General features: G+C 33.0%; 3 protein-coding genes across 3 annotated transcripts; 1 reads left to right on the top strand and 2 right to left on the bottom strand.

Annotated features, from left to right (window-relative positions):
• The first annotated feature begins 560 nt into the window (after positions 1 to 560).
• LOC107430119 (mitochondrial adenine nucleotide transporter ADNT1) lies at positions 561 to 4,335 on the top strand. The gene is made up of 8 exons (XM_025079230.3): positions 561 to 946; positions 1,749 to 1,797; positions 1,974 to 2,137; positions 2,327 to 2,364; positions 2,865 to 2,977; positions 3,102 to 3,215; positions 3,437 to 3,781; positions 3,925 to 4,335. Exons 1-8 carry the CDS (start codon positions 780 to 782, stop codon positions 4,006 to 4,008), a joined length of 1,074 nt encoding a protein of 357 aa, XP_024934998.3. The 5' UTR covers positions 561 to 779; the 3' UTR covers positions 4,009 to 4,335.
• Positions 4,336 to 4,780: 445 nt separating this feature from the next.
• On the bottom strand, positions 4,781 to 11,329 carry LOC125419191 (COP1-interactive protein 1). The gene is made up of 4 exons (XM_048464653.2): positions 11,067 to 11,329; positions 10,395 to 10,488; positions 8,989 to 9,142; positions 4,781 to 8,804 (listed from the first exon to the last, which is right to left on the bottom strand). Exons 3-4 carry the CDS (start codon positions 9,080 to 9,082, stop codon positions 4,831 to 4,833), a joined length of 4,068 nt encoding a protein of 1,355 aa, XP_048320610.2. The 5' UTR covers positions 9,083 to 9,142; positions 10,395 to 10,488; positions 11,067 to 11,329; the 3' UTR covers positions 4,781 to 4,830.
• Positions 11,330 to 12,254: 925 nt separating this feature from the next.
• On the bottom strand, positions 12,255 to 15,686 carry LOC107430098 (COP1-interactive protein 1). The gene is made up of 2 exons (XM_048464367.2): positions 15,505 to 15,686; positions 12,255 to 14,682 (listed from the first exon to the last, which is right to left on the bottom strand). The coding sequence occupies exons 1-2, from the start codon at positions 15,593 to 15,595 to the stop codon at positions 12,407 to 12,409; spliced, it is 2,367 nt and encodes a 788-aa protein (XP_048320324.1). The 5' UTR covers positions 15,596 to 15,686; the 3' UTR covers positions 12,255 to 12,406.
• Positions 15,687 to 19,084: the final 3,398 nt, after the last annotated feature.

Raw genomic sequence — 19,084 nt, 5'->3', positions numbered from 1 at the left:
CTGTTCCAAAATATTATTTCATATTTATTTTTTTTAAATTACCAAATTCAAAATTCCATTTTTATTTTATATATCACTGAATTTGACTTTATAAATTTCACATAACAAGTAAAATCAATTATTTTATATTTATATAAAAAAAAGGAGAGAAAGGGAAAACAATTTGGCTCATCCCCAAAATGGGAAAAAATTTCTGCTATTTATTAGCATTAATAAATAGTGATAATTATCTATTACTTATATGAAAATTATTAACTGGATATATTTCAATCAAATTATCATATTAAAAAAATAATAATAAAAATCTCAGCCAGGCGACCATACAGTAAAGTGTTTTGTTTTGAATTACTAAAAGATAATGTTTGGTTTTCATGGTTTGTTTTTTTTTTTTTTTTAAAAAGACCACCAAACCAACCAATAAATAAACATATGTAAACAAATATTTCAGACCAAAAAGATCGAAAACATTTTAAAAATCGAAATTCAATATTTATTATTTATTTATATAATAATAATTATTATTTTGAGATATAAAAGGATAATAATTTTGTTGTGGTTCGGACTTCCGTGGTTTCCTTCTTCCTTCCAAACTTCCCCCAACGACCCATCCGTCCGTACAGTGCATGGAGCCACGCAGTTTCCCATAAAAAAAAAAAAAAAAAAAAAATCGCCGGCAAAATTTTGTCGACCACTAACGAAATCGATCGGCGGCTAGTTCCAACGGCGAGTGCTAGGGTTCCGGTGAGCTGTTTGGTTACCTTTTTATTAGGGTGTACGAAATGGCTTCCGAAGATGTAGTTGGGAAGACGACGAGAGAGTCCGCGGTCTCCACCATCGTCAACCTCGCTGAGGAGGCCAAACTCGCCAGTGAAGGAGTTAAAGCCCCTAGCCATGCCTTACTCAGCGTCTGCAAGTCTCTCATCGCTGGTGGAGTCGCCGGCGGAGTGTGAGTTCGTTGCCATTGCTTCCTTCCTCTCCTTCATTTTGATTTTTCTATACTCTGTTCGTGTTTTTCTGTTTTCCATTATTATTATTCTTATTTTTTCATTCTGAAATTTTTTTCCTCGCGCCTTTTTTTCCTCTATTGTCGTCGTTTTAGATTTGCTAGCTTTTTGATTTTACTTTCAGTTACTGTTTTTGTTAAATCTAAATCCGATTAATAATCTAGTTCAGTTATTTTCTTTTAAAAAAGAAAAAAAAAAAAAAAAAAAAGAAAGTGTTTCTCTTTTTGTTTCATTGCATTTCAAGTGGGTTTTTTTTTTTTTTTTTTGGTTTTGGTAATCACTTAATGTATTTAGTAATTGTTATTTACTTGTTTCTTAGAAATAATAATCTCAGACTCTTTTGAATTATTTTGTTTATTTTATGGAGCTTATTGTTTACTGGAAGCAAATCTTCAAGAAATTGGTTTTTGTTATTGGTTCAATCTTGTGTCAGTTTAGATAGACTTGAGACAAAAATGTTATCTTGGCATGGTTGACACATGTAAATTTATTTTGTTGAGTTTTATGGTCCTTTCCTAGACATTCTAGATGGGTACAGATATTAATTTTTATCTTCTGGGAAGTTATCTTCATCTTAGTGCTTGATATGCATGTAATATTAGAGACCAGAAGTGCTTTTTATGTTAGTATGCAACCAAGAATCTCTACTTACCATCAAATTTTTTATTGTATATAAGTACTCGGGTTAGATTTGAAGATCAAATTTTAATATCCTGACAATGTGTATTATTTAACTTGCTGCAGGTCACGCACCGCTGTTGCTCCATTGGAAAGATTAAAAATTCTACTCCAGGTTATTCCTTTTCTTTCATCTTGGTTTCATAATATAATTGTAGTTTCTTTGTTAAAATCCTTGGTTTGCATTCAGAAGATGTTTGATCTATGCTGTTCATTAATATGACTAAGGAGATGGTAATGTATATCGGTTCTGTTCAACTTGAGTAAATTGAATCTGCTTGTGTAATATAGGTTCAAAATCCTCACAGTAAAAAATACAATGGGACAGTTCAAGGCTTGAAATATATATGGAGAACCGAGGGCTTAAGAGGCCTGTTTAAGGGCAATGGAACTAATTGTGCCCGCATTATTCCAAACTCAGCAGTCAAGTTCTATAGCTATGAGCAAGCATCTAAGTATGTTTCTGTTTGATCTTTTTCTTTAACTTTAAATTTTCATTTTTTCTATATATAACAGTTGTGCAATTACAGGATAGAAATGCATATTTAGCTGGCAATTAGAAAGCATTATTATCTAATTTATATTGAGACCAGCAATGATCTAAAAATTGCCTCATTATCTCTTTTTTGATCTTCTCTTAACAGAGGTATTCTATTGCTCTACCGACACCAATCTGGAAATGGTATGAGTTTCTCTTTGCTTTTCTGGATGGATTCAATTTATTTATTTTCTGAGACTGTATGCACTTATGGCTTGTATCTGGATTATGTTCTTGTTAATATGCTTTTTTCCTTTGGGGAAAGATAACATTTGTGGATCTCAGTGTTGGATGGGGGTGGTTTCATTTATCGTGGATTCTGTGTGTTTGCATTTGATTTGGTTACATGATTGTAAATTTGTTGGGGATTGGTAATATATCATAGTGGTTCAATTTATGCTTGACTTTCAAGCCCTTAAATTTCTGGTTTTATGGTTATTCATCTGGTGAGGCTTTTGAGTTGATTCATGTGATGACTATGGTGGATGTTATTGTATTAGCATCATATTATGTGGTAGTTGTAATATTGTCATGTGCTTGTATGTCTTATGAGTCTAAAAATTGTGCGGGAAAAGGGAGAGAGAGTAGTGTTTGATGATTATGATGACTAAGAACGTAATTTATTGTTTCTTCACCTATTGCAGAAGAGGCTCAGCTCACACCTCTTTTACGTCTTGGAGCTGGTGCATGTGCTGGAATTATTGCCATGTCAGCAACTTACCCAATGGACTTGGTACGAGGTCGGCTGACTGTCCAGGTATCTTTCAGACTTTCCTTCTGGAATTTTAACAGGTCTGGCATAAATTTATCCGTTTTGGTGTATGGGCTCTTTAGTTTATCTACTTAATCTATTAACTTCATCTCAATTTTAATTTCTTCAGACAGAAAAGTCTCCTCGCCAGTATAGGGGAATATTCCATGCTCTTACAACTGTCCTTCGGGAAGAAGGTCCCCGGTCTTTATACAAAGGCTGGTTACCTTCTGTCATAGGAGTTGTAAGTGATACATTCATCTACATCTGAATTCCCATATTATAAGTAATATCTGCTGTCCACTATTAATTTATAGATTCATTCACTTAACATTTGCATTGTAAAAATCTGTACTTGAATATAGTAGACTTTTGCTTTGTTGATGAGTTCTATTTCTGATTGAATGTATCCATAGGTTATATCTGTTAATTTATAACCTGAGATTATTTTTGCCATGTTTACAGGTTCCATACGTGGGTTTGAATTTTGCAGTATATGAATCTTTGAAAGAATATTTAATCAAAGCCAAACCTTTGGGACTTGTTGAGGACAATGACCTGAGTGTGATCACAAGGCTTGCATGTGGAGCTGCTGCTGGAACTGTCGGCCAGACTGTTGCTTATCCTCTTGATGTTATTCGGAGAAGAATGCAGATGGTGGGCTGGAAGGATGCTGCTTCAGTTATCACAGGTGATGGAAGAAGCAAGGCACCCCTTGAATATAATGGGATGATTGATGCTTTTCGTAAAACTGTTCGGCACGAGGGATTTGGAGCGCTGTACAAGGGATTGATCCCCAATTCTGTGAAGGTAAGTGTTCTGTCTTTTGAAGTATAGATTTTGTGGATTATTTCCTTTTAGTGAGTAAATATTGTGGTGGTAGGAATTAAAAAAAAAAAAAAAAAAATGAAGCTATTTGGTATGGGAACATTAAAAGGCATTTTTCTTTTTAGGTGGTCCCATCCATAGCAATCGCTTTCGTTACGTATGAGTCGGTGAAGGACATTCTTGGAGTTGAGATGAGGATATCTGACTAAAGCAAGAAGAAACTCGAGCTATTTTGTTAATCTCACTGCTAATTTTGCATATCGAGATAGGGAAAGAATATTAGGAGAAGGTATTACCAATTATTCTATATCCAGAATGAAGGAATTTTAGAAATGCCCCTACACCTATCTGTCTTCATCATCCAAACCCTTTTAACTTAGCTCTCCTATTCTTATGCTTTCGCATTTTGGCAATAAAGTATATTTCAGGAAATGTTTGCACGAGATGCAATCTAATACCCTTCTGTAGAATACAAGTAAACCCTTATATTTATGGCGACTGACATATAAATAGGATATTATACGTTTTGCAGGTTACATTTTCTTGGTATTATATTACCTTTACTTGAAGTTTGTATTTAATTTTGATTTTATGATTTATGAATTTTTTTGTTGGTTTTGTGAACAAATAACAATTTTACAACCTCATATAGATGTTTTTAAGGGTAAATCCTGCCAGGATATTAAGAGCTGGAGTTATGGTGTTGTCTTTTTTGGCTCGTATAAACAGTGAAGAAAGGTAAATACAACATGAAAAAAGGAGGTTTGATTAGCATATAACACATGCTGAATTGATATAGGGAATCAAACCAAAAATTTACAACCAAACCTATTGTGATGTACGTTATAATATGTTCAAAGATCACCCTAAAAATGTTTATAACCACACCGGCCTACTTTTTTGTTTGGATTGGAAAAAAAAAAAAAAAATGAACTAATCAAAACAATGCAATGATTTGAAACCAAAATGAACACACTGAAATAAAGTAAATTAAAATAATAATAATAATAATAAAAAGAAATCAAAGATGGCTAGGTAGTCCTCCGGCCTCTTACATTCATCTTTAAGAGCACCTCCCTGATGTGATCATAGCGATCACGGTGATAATCGATCGACAAGCACAGCTGCCTTATCGCCTCCCGCTTCTCCTCTCCTAATCCTACAATTCCCTCTTCTTTCTCTTGAAGTTTCTTCTCCAAATCTCTTGCCTTCTTCTCAAGTAGGTTCACAGCTATTGTCAGGTTTTCCTTCTCCTTCTCTTCCTGTCTTGTCTTTGCCTCTAACCTCTCAACCTGGTCTCGTAATGCTGAACCCTGTTCCTTGTTATTTTGCAGTTGTTCAACTAGGTAATTAACCTCCTCCTTCAGCTTTTGCCTTTCATTGTTTGTTCTTGTAACCCAGCTTCTTGCAATCTGAATCTCATTTGATATTTCCACAATACTTTTCTCATAGATCCCATGCTTGTCTTCGAATTTCTGAACCACCGATTCTAGTCCAATCAAAGTACTGTGTACTTTCTGTGAGACATCTGCGATTATCCTCTGATGAGCTTCGTTATTAGCTGCTATTTTTTCAGACAATGTAACGATTCTGTCTCCGAGCGCTTTCTGTTCTTCCAGGTATTTCATTTCTGCGATTCTGAAGCTCTCTTCCCTCTCAGTTAGTAATTGCTCTGTAACCCGGAGCTTCTGGTTTGACAGTCGGAGCTTGACTTCTATATTTCGTATGTTGTCGACTGAAGTACCAAGTTCATCTCCTTTTACGTCTAGTTCTCTTCTCAGGTCTTCAGCCACATGTTCCAAATCAGCAATTATCTGGTCTTTGGATTCAACATTTTTACTGAGCTCTTCTGCCATTTTTTCAATCCTCCTCTCTGCAACTTCGAGGTTTAACTTGCTTTCCTGAAACCAACCTTCAACCTTTTTATAGTCCTCCGTAAGTTTCTTGTGTGAATCCTCTTGTTCTTTCAGCAGTCTCTGATGATCACTTATCGTGGTCTCTAGCTCAACCTTCTGATTTTCCAGTTGGGATACCCTTTCTGAAAATTCTTGTTTCTCTCTCTCTAACTGCAATTCTATCTGGTTTTTCTCAGTCTTCAATGAATCAAATTCCTGTTGCAGACTGTTAATCTGTCCCAACAAGGCTGTTATTCGAGCAGAAGCTTCATTCTCTCCACTTTGAAGTGTCTCCTGGAGAGAAGAGAACTCACCCTCTCTCTGCAATAACATCTTCTCTAATTCAAAAATTTTGTCCTTCAGCCCCACGCCTTCCTCTCTCAACTCACCGTTCTCATGGATTTTAATTCTTACTTGCTCCTCTAGGTCACTACGTTGGTTGTGAACAGATTCCAGCTTTAACTCTAAATCCTTCTTTTCCGCTGTTAAACTTTCTTTCTCTTCCAGAATTCTCTGTTGTTCTAAAGTCTTGCTTGTTATCTCCTCTTTCAATCGTTCAATCTGGATCAAGAACTCAGAAATTTCTTGAGTTTTATTCTCCAGTTTCAGTTCCAATTCAGTTCTGTGCTTGTGTAGGGATTCCAATTCTTGCTGCAGTGCATCCACTTGATCCACTAAACGTTTGACCTGAGTTGATGCTTCATCGCCTTTATATGCTATTTGTTCTTCCAATTCAACTTTCTGAGCACGCAAAGAATCTATTTCAACCAGAAGATTGTTAATTTGTGCTGTCAAATCTTCTATTCTAGAAGATGATTCATTGTTGTCATCCTCGAGTTTCTTCACAAGGGCAGAAAACTCATTTTCTCTCTCTTTCGACATCAACTCAAGTTCTGAAATTTGATCTTGTAGTCTTTTGTTGTCCTCTTTCAGTTGTTTCACTTCAGTCTCTTTACTCTCAATTTGCAATTCCATATCTTGCTTCTGACCTCCCAATGATTGCAGCTCCAGTTCCAGGCCTGTGACTAGAGCCTCTAATCCCTTCACTCGGGCTGAAGTTTCATTCCCATGTAACTCATGCAATTGCCAGAGCGCTGAATATTCCCTTTCCCTCTCACTCAATTTCTCCTTCAATTGACTAGATTCAGTCAAAAGTTCTTTCACTGCATTCTGTGCTTGCTGAATCTCATTTGAGATCTCTGAGATTTTTAAGTTCAATGATCTGTTCTCTTCCTCAGTAGCTTTAAGATTGAGGCTTAAAGTAGATACTTGAAGATGTGCAGATTCAAGTAGTTGCTTTGTATTGGAAAACTCCTCTTTAACAGCTTCTAATTCTTGCCCAAGGTTTTCTTTTTCATTGTTAAGCTGATCAGCCATGGTTCTCAAGTCTGCTGCAATCTTTTCTGCCTCTTCAATCTTTCTCATAGCAGTCTCTATCTCTCTTTCTGTATCTTCCAACTTTTGGGTCAGATCGGCTTCTATCTTACCAGCAGTCTCCACTTTTTCTTTCAGCTCTTTATTCTCAGTAGAAAGTTTTGATTTTTCAATATCTAACCTTTCAGAATTGCTCTTCAAGCTTCGGGCAAATTCCTCTGCAATTTCTAATTGTTTCTTTACATCCAATGCTTGTGATTCAGCAAGTTCACGTTGCTGCTTTGCATTAGAAAATTCCTGTCTAACAGCTTCCAGTTCTTGACTAAGGTTTTCTTTTTCATTGTTGAGCTGTAAGGTCATGGCTCTCAGGTCTGCTACGATCTTTTCACCCTCTTCAATCTTTCTTGCAGCAGTCTCTTTCTCTCTTTTTGTATCTTCCAACCTTTGGATCAGATCAGCTTCTATCTTACCTGCAGTCTCCAATTTTTCTTCCAGCTCTTTATTCTCAATTGAAAGTGCAGATTTTTCAATATCTAACCTTTCAGCGTCGCTCTTCAATCCTCTGGCAATTTCCTCTGCAACTTCTAATTGTTTCTTTACATCCAATACTTGTAATTCTGCAAATTCTAGTTGCCGCTTTGCATTTGAAAATTCCTGTCTAACAGCTTCTAGCTCTTGCCCAAGGATTCCTTTTTCATTGTTGAGCTGATCAGCCGTGGCTCTCAAGTCTGCTACAATCTTTTCACCCTCTTCAATCTTTCTTGCAGCAGTCTCGTTTTCCTTGATCAAGTTGTCTTTCTCTCTTTCTGTATCTTCCAACTTTTGCTTCAAATCAGCTACAACCTTATCAGCATTCTCCAGCTTTCCTTTCAACTCTGTATTCTGAGTCAAAAGTTCTGATTTTTCAATGTCTAACCTGTCACCTTCACTCTTCAAATTTCTGGCAATTTCCTCTGCAGATTCTAGTTGCTGCTTTTTTTTGGAACATTCTTCTCTAATGGCTTCTAGTTCTTGCCCAAGAGTTTCTTTTTCATTGTTAAGCTGATCAGCCATAACTCTGAAGTCTGCAGCAATCTTTTCTCCCTCTTCAATCCTTCTGATGGCAATCTCATTTTCCTTGATTAACTTGTCTTTCTCTATTTCCAGATCTTCCAATCTTTTATTCAGATCTTCTTCTACATTACCAGCAGTATTCAATTTTTGATTCAGCTCTCTATTCTCAATCAAAAGTTCTGATTTTTCAATTTCTAACCTTTCAGCTTCACTCTTCAAGTCGCTGGCAATTTTCTCTGTTTCTTCTATTTTACTTAAAGCTCTCAAATATTCTGCATTTAATGCCTTCTTTTCTTCAGTTGTAGTTGTCATTTTGCTCTTCAATTCGGCAACTTCAAGATGAGCCGTTTCAAGTTCTTGCTTAATCCCATCCGTTAATTTCTGAGGTTCATTTTCCAATTTTCCGTTTTTACTGCTTTCTTCCTTCGACGAATAATCTGAATCTGAATCTGAGTCTGAGCTAGATGAGGATCTATCCTTTTTTCCTTTGCCATGAACTTTTTTTCTTAGCACTCCCATTACACTATCATACCGTGAATAGAGTGATTGATATTGTTCACCAACATCCTCAACTAGCTTGGCAAGTGATTCTCTTTTGGAGTTTCCAACTGAGATACCATCACTGTCTTCAACACCTTCATCTTTGATAAGTGTCAAGATCTTATTCAATTTTTCCTCAATTTCTGCAGCAAACAGCAAACTTATTAACAAGTGCGACATAAATCTGATGCATATTTGAATCATAATGGTTATCAAATACCATTATTCAAGTTTCCGTATTGAACCTAACAAGCTGATCATAAAGAGGTTTCTGTTTCTGATAGGAGAAAAAAAAAATTATAAAGTTTGTCTGATGGAGAAAATTACCTTTTGTAGATCCTTTTAACTGTTCATCTTTTTCCTCATCAATGTGACTTCCAAATAAGGACTGGATAGACTCCCTGAAGCGATGCCTTCTCATTTCTTCAATTTCCAAATTTCCTTAGCAAGTTGTATTCATAATGCAATCTCCATCACGAGTCTGAAAAATAAGCAAAATCTTTTCTCTAAAACTTAATTACTGTAAATCACAACTCTTTTGAATCACATAGGCCCTAGCAATGAAATGAAGGTCTGGTTACAAGAACAAGGAAGAACATTGTACTACATGGAAACAAGGGCTGCCAAATTACACTATATTAAGAGTTATCACAGAAAGGTATTACTTAAGCTTAGATTAATATTGTTCTATGGGAACGCAAAATAATCCAGATATGTTATAAAAGAAAGATATTGGAATAAATCCCAATGAGACCTAAACCAATACAACCTATTTTCAGAGCTCAAGTATTCAACCTTTCCAAGTATTATATCATTAACTTGAAGAACAAACAAACAGTCAGCAATATGACTTTTCTCTTATATATATATATATATATATTTTTATTCCCATCCCACTCGTCCACAGGCGGCTGGACATTTAAGATATGATAAATAGTAACGTTTCTTGAATCAATATAGGGAAATAATAACTGTTGCGCAACATGTAATGGTCCCCATGACCCCCAGTTTTTTCCCAGTTTCTATTGGTTTGTAAAACCAAAGTACTCCAACGTTCTTTTACTATTTGCTACATGAACCCATAAACTATTACGAGCAAAGCCGATGATAGGACTGTGGGTTTCCCAATCACAACCGAGAAAATAAAGCTGCTCATTCTCAATAAATATACCCATCACCCAGGTCCCCATTCTTCAATTTTTGACCAATTTATTAAATGGGTCGAAATGAATAATGTTCAGAACGAAGCCCCACTAAAATTTATTTCATTTTCGTGATATAGAAATCTTTTTTTATTCTTATTGTTATTAAGTAAAATGCTAATGCAGAATTCTTAAAATATTTAACCGAAACAATGCCAACTTTGCTTAATTTACCAGATCACAAAAACGTTCATGATCTGGCACCACGTCAGTTTTCCATTGTCAATTTTATAATATTTATTTACAGAGGAATCCCGCAGAAAGCCCACTTGGATTGACAAAAGACAACAATTATAACAGAATAAAATGAGCTGTTCTTTTTGTTATTTACTTCCTTAACGACGCCACGTAATAATCTCTAATTTTAGAATGTAAATAAATAAATAAATAAATAATAATAATAATAATAGCAGCCTAAAAATGCCAAATTATTTTTTTGATTAATTTTCACTGTCTGAAAAGGACATGTAAAATTACATATAAGCCCTTTAATTATCGAAACGTAATCAAAATCAGGATGAAAATTTTTACCTTTTTGATTTTCCTGCACTTTCCCTTCAATCTTCCTCCTCAAGCTGCTCGAAGAAGAAGTGAAGAACTGCAACGTCAATTTTCTTTAAACAGACTGCAGAAAGAAGTTTAACGATTTAAATTTAGCAAAATCTTCAAGATAATAATAATTATAATAATCAAAGAAGCTGTATTGAAATTAGCAAGTCAGCTATCGATTCGAGTATCAATAACACTGATTGATTTGGTTAATACTGATCAAATCTATGTCTAAGAAACAATAAAATTGAAAAAAAGAAAAACAGAAATAAAAGATTTCAGAGGTAAGTTATAGTTATATATTAAACAGATTTAAAGGTCATTTCTTATTATATATCATTGAAATGAAATCCATTCCTTGGAAACTCACATCGAAAGCAGACAAAAAAACTGTGTGAAGTTCAAGAAAAAAGCGAATTGCAGAGAAACTAAATAATCCAAAAATTTTCGATTAAAAAGAACTTTGATCTAAGTCTAAACCAAATCTAAAACAGTAACAGAAAGCAAAATCCAAAAGCCAACGCAGAGAGAATTCAACTGGAGCTTAGTTTCTTGGCGAAGAAAATTCAAACTCAGAGAAGAAAATTTTCGCGGAAAAAGAAAGAAAATTACTCGTCGATCAAAAAAAAAAAAAAAAGAGTCAAAGCTTTTTACCTGGAAAATACAAAGAGACGGAATCCGAATACCCCGACGATCAAACGGAGACCAAAAAACACACCGAGGGAGACAAAAATCGAATTCGCTCAATCATAGAGAAAAGTGGGTTGATGGAAAAAAAAAAAAAAAAGAAATAAATTTTGGAAATTTATAAAAAAATGAATGGAAAAATCAAATAAAAAGAAAGAAAAAAAAAAAAAAAAGTAGTTTCGTTTGGATTAGAGCGCTCAAAGTGACTCATCCACCATTTGTAGCTTCGAAATTTTCAGAAGGGTAGAATCTTTGGAGCTCTTTTTACATACTTTGCCCCTCACTTTGCAGAATATTTACTGTTTAGGCCACCCATGTTTGTTAGGTGATCTGGCAGCATTTTTATTCAATTTTCTGTCGTGTAGGGTCAAAATTTCACGATATACGATAAATTGATCATCTCATCAACTGGGCCGCAAAATACTTGAGATTTTCGTTAAAGTGGTCTGGTTTCCTATGAGATCTGATTTGCCTTCCATACTAATATCAATTTTTTGTTTTATTTTTTGTTTTTTGTTTTTTGTTTTTTGTTTTTTGTTTTTTGTTTTATTTTTTTGTTTTTTGTTTTTTGGTGTTGTGTTTTGTTTTGGCTTAGAAAGATTTATAAACTAATTAGCCAAAAAAAAAAAAAAAGACACATAAAAACAGAAAACTTATTAACAACCTTTAAAACCCAAAAACTATATTTATGTGTGTAATTTCATTTTAAGATTATTAAATTAGGAATCGAACTGAATAAAGAAGATAACCTTTGTTATAATTTACCATTTAATAAATATATGAAGAAAAAACTTTGCAAAGTTATCATTTATTGCGCTTAATTTGCTGACTTGGAAACTTCCAACTGCCTCCACCAAAAAATGAACAAATTGATTATGACCAAGCATATGTATAATAGTATTAAGCCAAAAGGAAACATATTATTTGTTATCATTTTTAATTATTTTTAGTATGAAATTTACGGTCATATTTACATACAAATCACCATTGTTAATATATTAAACAAGTAACATTTTTCAAACAATGAACAAATTGATTACGACCCATAATATATAATAATGTTGAGCGAAAATAAAACCATTCTTAATTAATACTAGTTTTACATCATATAAACATACGCATCATTCTCATTATTTTAACAAGTAATATTTTTCAAGCAATGCATACACTAAAATTATTCGTTAAAGCCGGCAATAATGTCACTAATTTCCGGTGTCCATACATAAATAATTAAGTTATACATCAAAAAAATTCATTAAGAAAATGACAAAATGAAATATCAAAAAATCATGCTCAAAAAAACAAAATCATTGATTGAGAGTGTTAATCCTATTATTGCGTCTTAAACTCAACTGTGCCTGTAAGAATGCTCCTTTGAGATGATCATAGCGGCTTCTTTGGTAGTCAATCAAAATACAAAGCTGCTTTATTGCTTCCCTTTTCTCATCTCCAAGGCTTGAAAGCCTCTCATCTTTTTCTTTTATCAAACTCTCATATTTTCCTAACTTTTTCTCTAGTTGGGTGATGGCTTTCATCAAATTCAATTTTTCACCTCCTTCTTTGCTCACTTTTGCTTCTAGTTTCCAAACTTTCTCTCTCAACAAGAATTCTTGTTCCTCTTTATCATCAAGCTGTGCAACCAAAACATCCACATTATGTCTTAGTCTTTTTATCTCACTGGTTGTTCCTCTAACCCAATTCTTTGCAATTTGAAGCTCTTTTGAGACTGCTGAAATATGGTTCAAAAATTTACCATTTTCTTCCTCAAATCTGCTAACAACCAAACCCAATCCATCCAATGCATCACCTGCTGATTCTGAGATATCCTTCATCTTTTTTAGCTCAGTTTCATAATTTTCAATGGTTTCTTCAAGCTCTTTGTTCTGTTTCTCATACTTCCCTTTTGTCTTCCTGTAATTCTCTCTGTTCTCCGTATGCAATTGCTCTGCTACCAAGATCCTCTGGTACAACAAACGGATGTTATTCTCGAAACCAATTCGAAACTTTTCCGCTAAATCCTCCATCTTCCTTTCAACAACTTGTTGGTTTGGTCTGTTTTGCTGCAGCCTACCTTTGCTTTGTTTATGATCCTTGTTTGACTTCCTGGTATTGGTAGTAGTAGTAGTAGTAGTATCTTTCTCTTCCTTGATATTAATTTTTTGTTGATCTTCAATCTTCCCTGTTGTTAACTTGATCATTTTCTGATTTTCCATCTGGGTACCTTTGGAACTTACTTGGTTATCTCTCTCACTTTGCAACTCAAATTGGCTTTTCTGGGATTTTAAAGAATCCAATTCTTGTTTCAGTAAGTCGTTCTGTGCTGTCAAGGCCATGATTTGTATAGAAGCTTCTTCTTCTCTCTCACTCAATGTACCTTCCAATTCAACAATTCTAGCAATCAATCCCTCCTTATCAAGTTTCAACTGGTTGTTTTCATGCAATTTGTTCATCTTCATCTTCTCCAAATCGTCTTTCTGGTTTCTAAGATTGTCAATTTGCTGTTCTAGCTCCTTCACCTGAGCAGACTTCTTTTCAACGTTGCTTTTCTTAGCTAATTCTTCTTTCAGACTTTCTATCAGAATCAGATTCTGTGAAATCTCTATGTTTTTCCTTTCCACTTCCATTTCCAAATCATCTTTCAGCAACTTTAAGGACTCCAATTCCTTCTGCATAACCTTGCTCTGACCAGACGCTTCGTTTCTCTTGCATGAAATCTTTTCTTCAAGCTCAACATTCTGTGCTTGTAGAGATTCAAATTCCAGTTTCAGATTGCTAACCTGAGCCATTAACTCTGCGATCTTCGACTTGGAGTTGTTCTCGTTTGCTATGAGTTCTTTCAAAAGAGCAGATTTTTCATCTTCTCTGTCTCTTAACATGGATTCAAGCTCCAAAACTCGGTTTTGAATTTCTGCATTCTTATCACCTTTCTGTTTGGATTTGTTAGCTTTGCTTTCTTTCCTTGAATTTTCCATTTCTCTTTTCTGGCTACGCAAGGATTCCATCTCAATCTTCAATCCTGATAACTGACTTTCTAACTCTTTAATCCTTGCCACTGATTGCTTTCCTTTAGCTTCATGAGTCTGAACGAGAGCCGAAACCTCTCTTTCTTTTCGATCCATTTCGATCCTCAAATCTTTGTTGATAGTCTCTGTCTGTTGTATTTTACTTGAAAGTGCATTGCAGTCTTTTGTTAAAGCTTCTTTTTCTTTGTTTGTAGAGGCCAGTTTACGCTTTAATTCGGCGACTTCTAAATTTGCAATTTCGAGTTCTTGATTGATATTGGAGGTTTTGTTTTCGAATATTGCATGGTTGATGTCAACTTCCTCGGATGAGTAATATTCAGAATCTGAGCTAGAAGAAGACATGGAAGAAGTTTCTTTCCCTAACCTGCCAAAGACTATTTTTGCAGACTCTCCTACAAGATGATCATACAATGCATAGAGTGACTGGTACTCTTTGTAAAATTTGTCAATGAGTCCAACTAGTTCTGATTCTTTTTTTGAAGCTTTTCTCTTACCTTCTCTCTTTCCTTGATCTTCATTCTTGATTAGCTTCAAGATTCTTGCCATGTTAGCTTCAATGTCTGCAGTAATTTAACAGCAACATAAATTGAAAAATTAAAAAAAAATTAAAAAAAACAAAAAGTCTAACTTTGAAGTCACATCGTATTTAGATAGGCATGCCGAAATTGGTCTATTTTAAATTTTTTATTGGACCGAATTTAAAGTAGTCTAATCTAATGAAATCCTGTTTGGAGGACATTGACTAACCCAGCCAAAACTTGGAACATTTTCAAGATACAAGCCAAAATGCCTTAATATATAAGCAATGCTGCCACAAACTTAAGCTGATATAAAATAAGAAACGTACTTTGACATAACATTATAGATATTATATTCAACCAAAACATAACATGCTATCAACTCACAGCTAAAGTTTTCATGTCAAATTAAGACTGGAATTCGGAATTATTATATTAAAAATAATAACTTTGATATGAAATGTTTTATTGAATTATTCGTTAAAAATTATTGTTGTCTTTATTTTCAATATCAAAACTAACTCAACAGCTTAATTTAAAAGTATCAGTAATTATTTAAGGAGGTAAATAACTAAATATTTATCTAAGAAAGGGATTTGATATAAGAATAGACACTTATGATGACAAGATGTTAAAGGATCTATTTCACCAAAAACAAAAAATTAATGGATCTAAAGATTTGTGGTTCTGGCCAGCCCAAGAAATAGATCATATTTCGCATGTTTTTTTTCTTCTTGTAGGACAGACCCATATATGTGTGATATGCTACTGTATTGATTTGAGAATTAAGAAATTGTATTCCAGCAAAAAATAAAATAAAATAAAATCTCGGAAAATAAATGATTAAATAAATAAAAAGTTCACCTGCTTTATTTCTTCTAAGTTGTTCAGTTCTTTCAGGATCAACATGACTCGCAAATTTCTTTGTTAACTCCCTCCAACGATGTTTTAACATCTCTGATTTTGTTAATCAACTTTTCAGCAAAATTTGTATTTATTATTAACACAAATCAAGACAAAAGCAAGTCCAATCGTATCTTCACTTTCTGGATCTGAAATTTAATTAAAAAAAAAAAAAAAAAGAAGAAGACAAATTTGAAAGAATAATTAGTAGTCAAAACATAATAGGAAACAATTATAAGATGTACAAAATAGACAAATACCAAAGGACAAAATCGTTTTATGTACTTACAAAATTGAAGATATTTATGCAGTAGCCGGATCAGCAGTCCACAATGTGATCAATGTCTGTCATAAAGGAAATTTTCAGATATTTCATTTCTTTGAAATTTCTATATATATTTCTCAACTCCAAGATTAACTCCTAGTTTTTAAAAAATATTAAAATTGAGACATCCATCATTTAAAAGTTTACAGTAATCTGACTCTCTCAATAATGATTCTCAGAATAAGCCTTTGATCACTGCATTTTTCAACTATAAGAAGAGCATTTATGGCTCTTAAGATGATCTAATTCAATGCAGCTCTTATGGAGGTCCATATCTTCTAATAAGTTTGGGTTTTTTTTTTTTTTTCAGATGAAAATGATGGAAGAGAACAATAAATGCAGAAGATCTTGAGAGAATAAATCTGAAGAAAATATTTGTAAGAGAATATGTTCCACAAAACAACAAAAAGAAAGGAAAAATAGTGTAAATTTGTCGATTTTCTTTTTGCAGGTTTTGCAATTTGATATTCGTTCCCAAGAATATCGATTTTTTTTTTTTTTTTTTACTTCTTTTGTCAACTGCCTCAAATATTTCAAATCTTGAGGTTGGAATTGGTCAAATAATTAGTATTACCAAATTAATTACTATTGAAAAATGATTATTTATTTTTATTATTATATTTTACACTAATTTATTTATATTTATATATAGAAATGGATAAATAATTCTTAGTTGGTAACATCATATTATTTTTTATTTTGCCTAAAATATCAATTTCAGCTAATATTTCAGGTGTTTCTATTTATGGTTCTTTGCTCAGCAGCAATCTAAGCCATCTATGAGTATAAAATGAATCTTAAATTTAATTTGTCATTTAAAAAAAAAAAGAGGAAATAGAAGAACAAAGCATATAATCACAAAACAAAAATAAAATAAAGTCAGAAAAAATACAAAATTAGATTTATTGACATGATGCAGACCTAATAAATTAATTAAGCTTAGGGATATTTAAATACACTTTTTCCTTAAAATAGAGTAAAAAGATGGATAATTTCATTTATGGAATAAAGTTTGACCTCCAAAAATTTGTGTTATATTTAGAAAACCGATTTCATTTTTTATATTCCAGAACTTTTGAAATGCTAACTTGATTATTATACATTAATTATTATTATTATATGTGGATTCCTCCAGTTCAATTACATTCATCTTCATTTTTGAAAAAAAAAAAAAAAATCCTTAATACTCAAATGGCCAATCAAATACCCACCAAATATTGTATTCTAAAACCCATATTAATTTGAATTACGTACACGTACAGGACAAAAACTATGAAATAGAAAAAATTCATAAATGTAGATCATAATTTTGTTTGTCCTTTTCTAACCTTTTTATTTTTTATTTTTTTGGTAAATGACCTTTTCTAACTTTTTCGATCCTTTTACAGCAACCAAACATAGAATAAAGGATGTGTCCGTGTCATATTTCATATCCAAGTTTCTAGTATATTGCTTTGATATTAATGTGACATAAAGTGAGAGCACTGCACAAATTGTTTGAAAAATTCAGACTTCCTATATCCAACTTTTTAATGTCACCAATACCATTAAAACAATCGAATCATAGATAGAAACAAAATAATATTCTATGAAAATTTTCATAGCACCACAACAAAAGTGTAATGAAAACGTATAAATTATATTCATTTAAATTTAAGTGCAGTTTTGGATCAAATGTAAAACTCTATTGAATAGGAAAAACAGCAATATTTCAAAAGAAGAATGAAATTACAAATAAATGTCGTTGAATTTTCATGGAAATTAAGATGATGGCGTAGTTGAGGAACCAAAAGGAATGATAGTGGAAAGCTTTTTCTGCCCTTTGAGTTGAAGCATAGATTATTATTTCATACTAACCTCGCTGCCTATGCATTAGATTGTCACAGATTGCTATTATTTGCGTGACAATATGAAATCGCCACAAAATATCAAATGCTTTGTTTTTTTTTTTTTTTTTTTTCCTTTTTCGAGGGGAACTTAAAAACGTTTTCCCCGCAAACTCAAAACGTTTTAGCAACTTAAAGCTTGAGTTCACAGTGTCTTTGCGTTTCTTATGTCCCTTGTTTTCATTGCAATTTTCAATTTCCTAGTTAACAAACAAAAAAGAAAAAGAAAAAGAAAATGTATGTTCATCATTGTGTGACGAGTACGTTCAGAATTGTATGAAACTTTTGAAAAGAAAGAGAGAGAGAGAGAGTGAGAGAGGGCTAATTTAAAAACCAATGAAATCAAACCCAGTAAAAAGTTTGTCTTTACAAGGAAAGAATAGAATTTCTTTTGACTGAAATGCCACTAAATCTCATTAAGAATTACAGGAAAAAAACAACTGTAAAGCATATAAAATTATCGTTTATCTCGTAAGAAAATGTCCGAAAAGAGCGTGAGAAATCGTTTGGCCACATTCACAAGATGCATTATTGGGCACTCATCTCTGATATATAAGACATGCGCTATTTCCAGTGCTTTTCCTTTTTCTTTTCTTTTTTTTTTTTTCTTTGTTTTTTGTTCTTATTATTGGTTTAATGTTTGTATCAGCTGCAGTGCCAGTACGTACATCTATAATGTTTTACAACCATACCGTAAAAAATACAATTATTTTTTTAAAAAAATGTATGTAATTATTTTGGAAATTAAAAAATGTACTAATCATATTATAAAATATAAATTCCCCCCCAAAAAAAAAAAGTTATACATCTTATGTTAAAAACTATAGCAAAAAAAAAAAAAAAAAAAATGCTAACAACTATAGCATGAAAATAGATTTTAAAAATGCATATTGTGAAATCATAGCCAAAAAATTGGAAATATAAAATTAAACCAAAAAAAATCTTAAATATACACTCGGGGTCAAACAACCATTAATAACACATGGGTCAGTCATTATTTCTGCTGCCTATGGGTGTTGGAACCCATGCACACTTATGTGCAGAAGATCTCAAGTCTTCTTCCAACCTTTCCGGCAAATCAGCCCCCACTCTTTTGCATCTTCATTATAGATTCAATGTAAAACAAATTGGAGCCATAAGTAAAATTGTCTAATTCAAATGGTATTCTTATAACATGGAAAAGTAGAACTACTCTCAACAGTTCTTTAATGTGGAGACTGTCGGGTATAAATACTTGCATCAACATATCCCACACATAAACTTCTCCATGCCCATTAAATTTAAAATATTCTTACATTTTTTTTACTGATAATTAAAATAATAATTATAA

Source organism: Ziziphus jujuba, chromosome 6 (assembly GCF_031755915.1).
Source record: "Ziziphus jujuba cultivar Dongzao chromosome 6, ASM3175591v1".
In the NCBI taxonomy this organism is placed as follows: Eukaryota; Viridiplantae; Streptophyta; class Magnoliopsida; order Rosales; family Rhamnaceae; genus Ziziphus; species Ziziphus jujuba.
The sequence above is the reverse complement of the archived record's forward strand: the minus strand, read 5'-3'. Positions and strand labels throughout refer to the sequence as shown.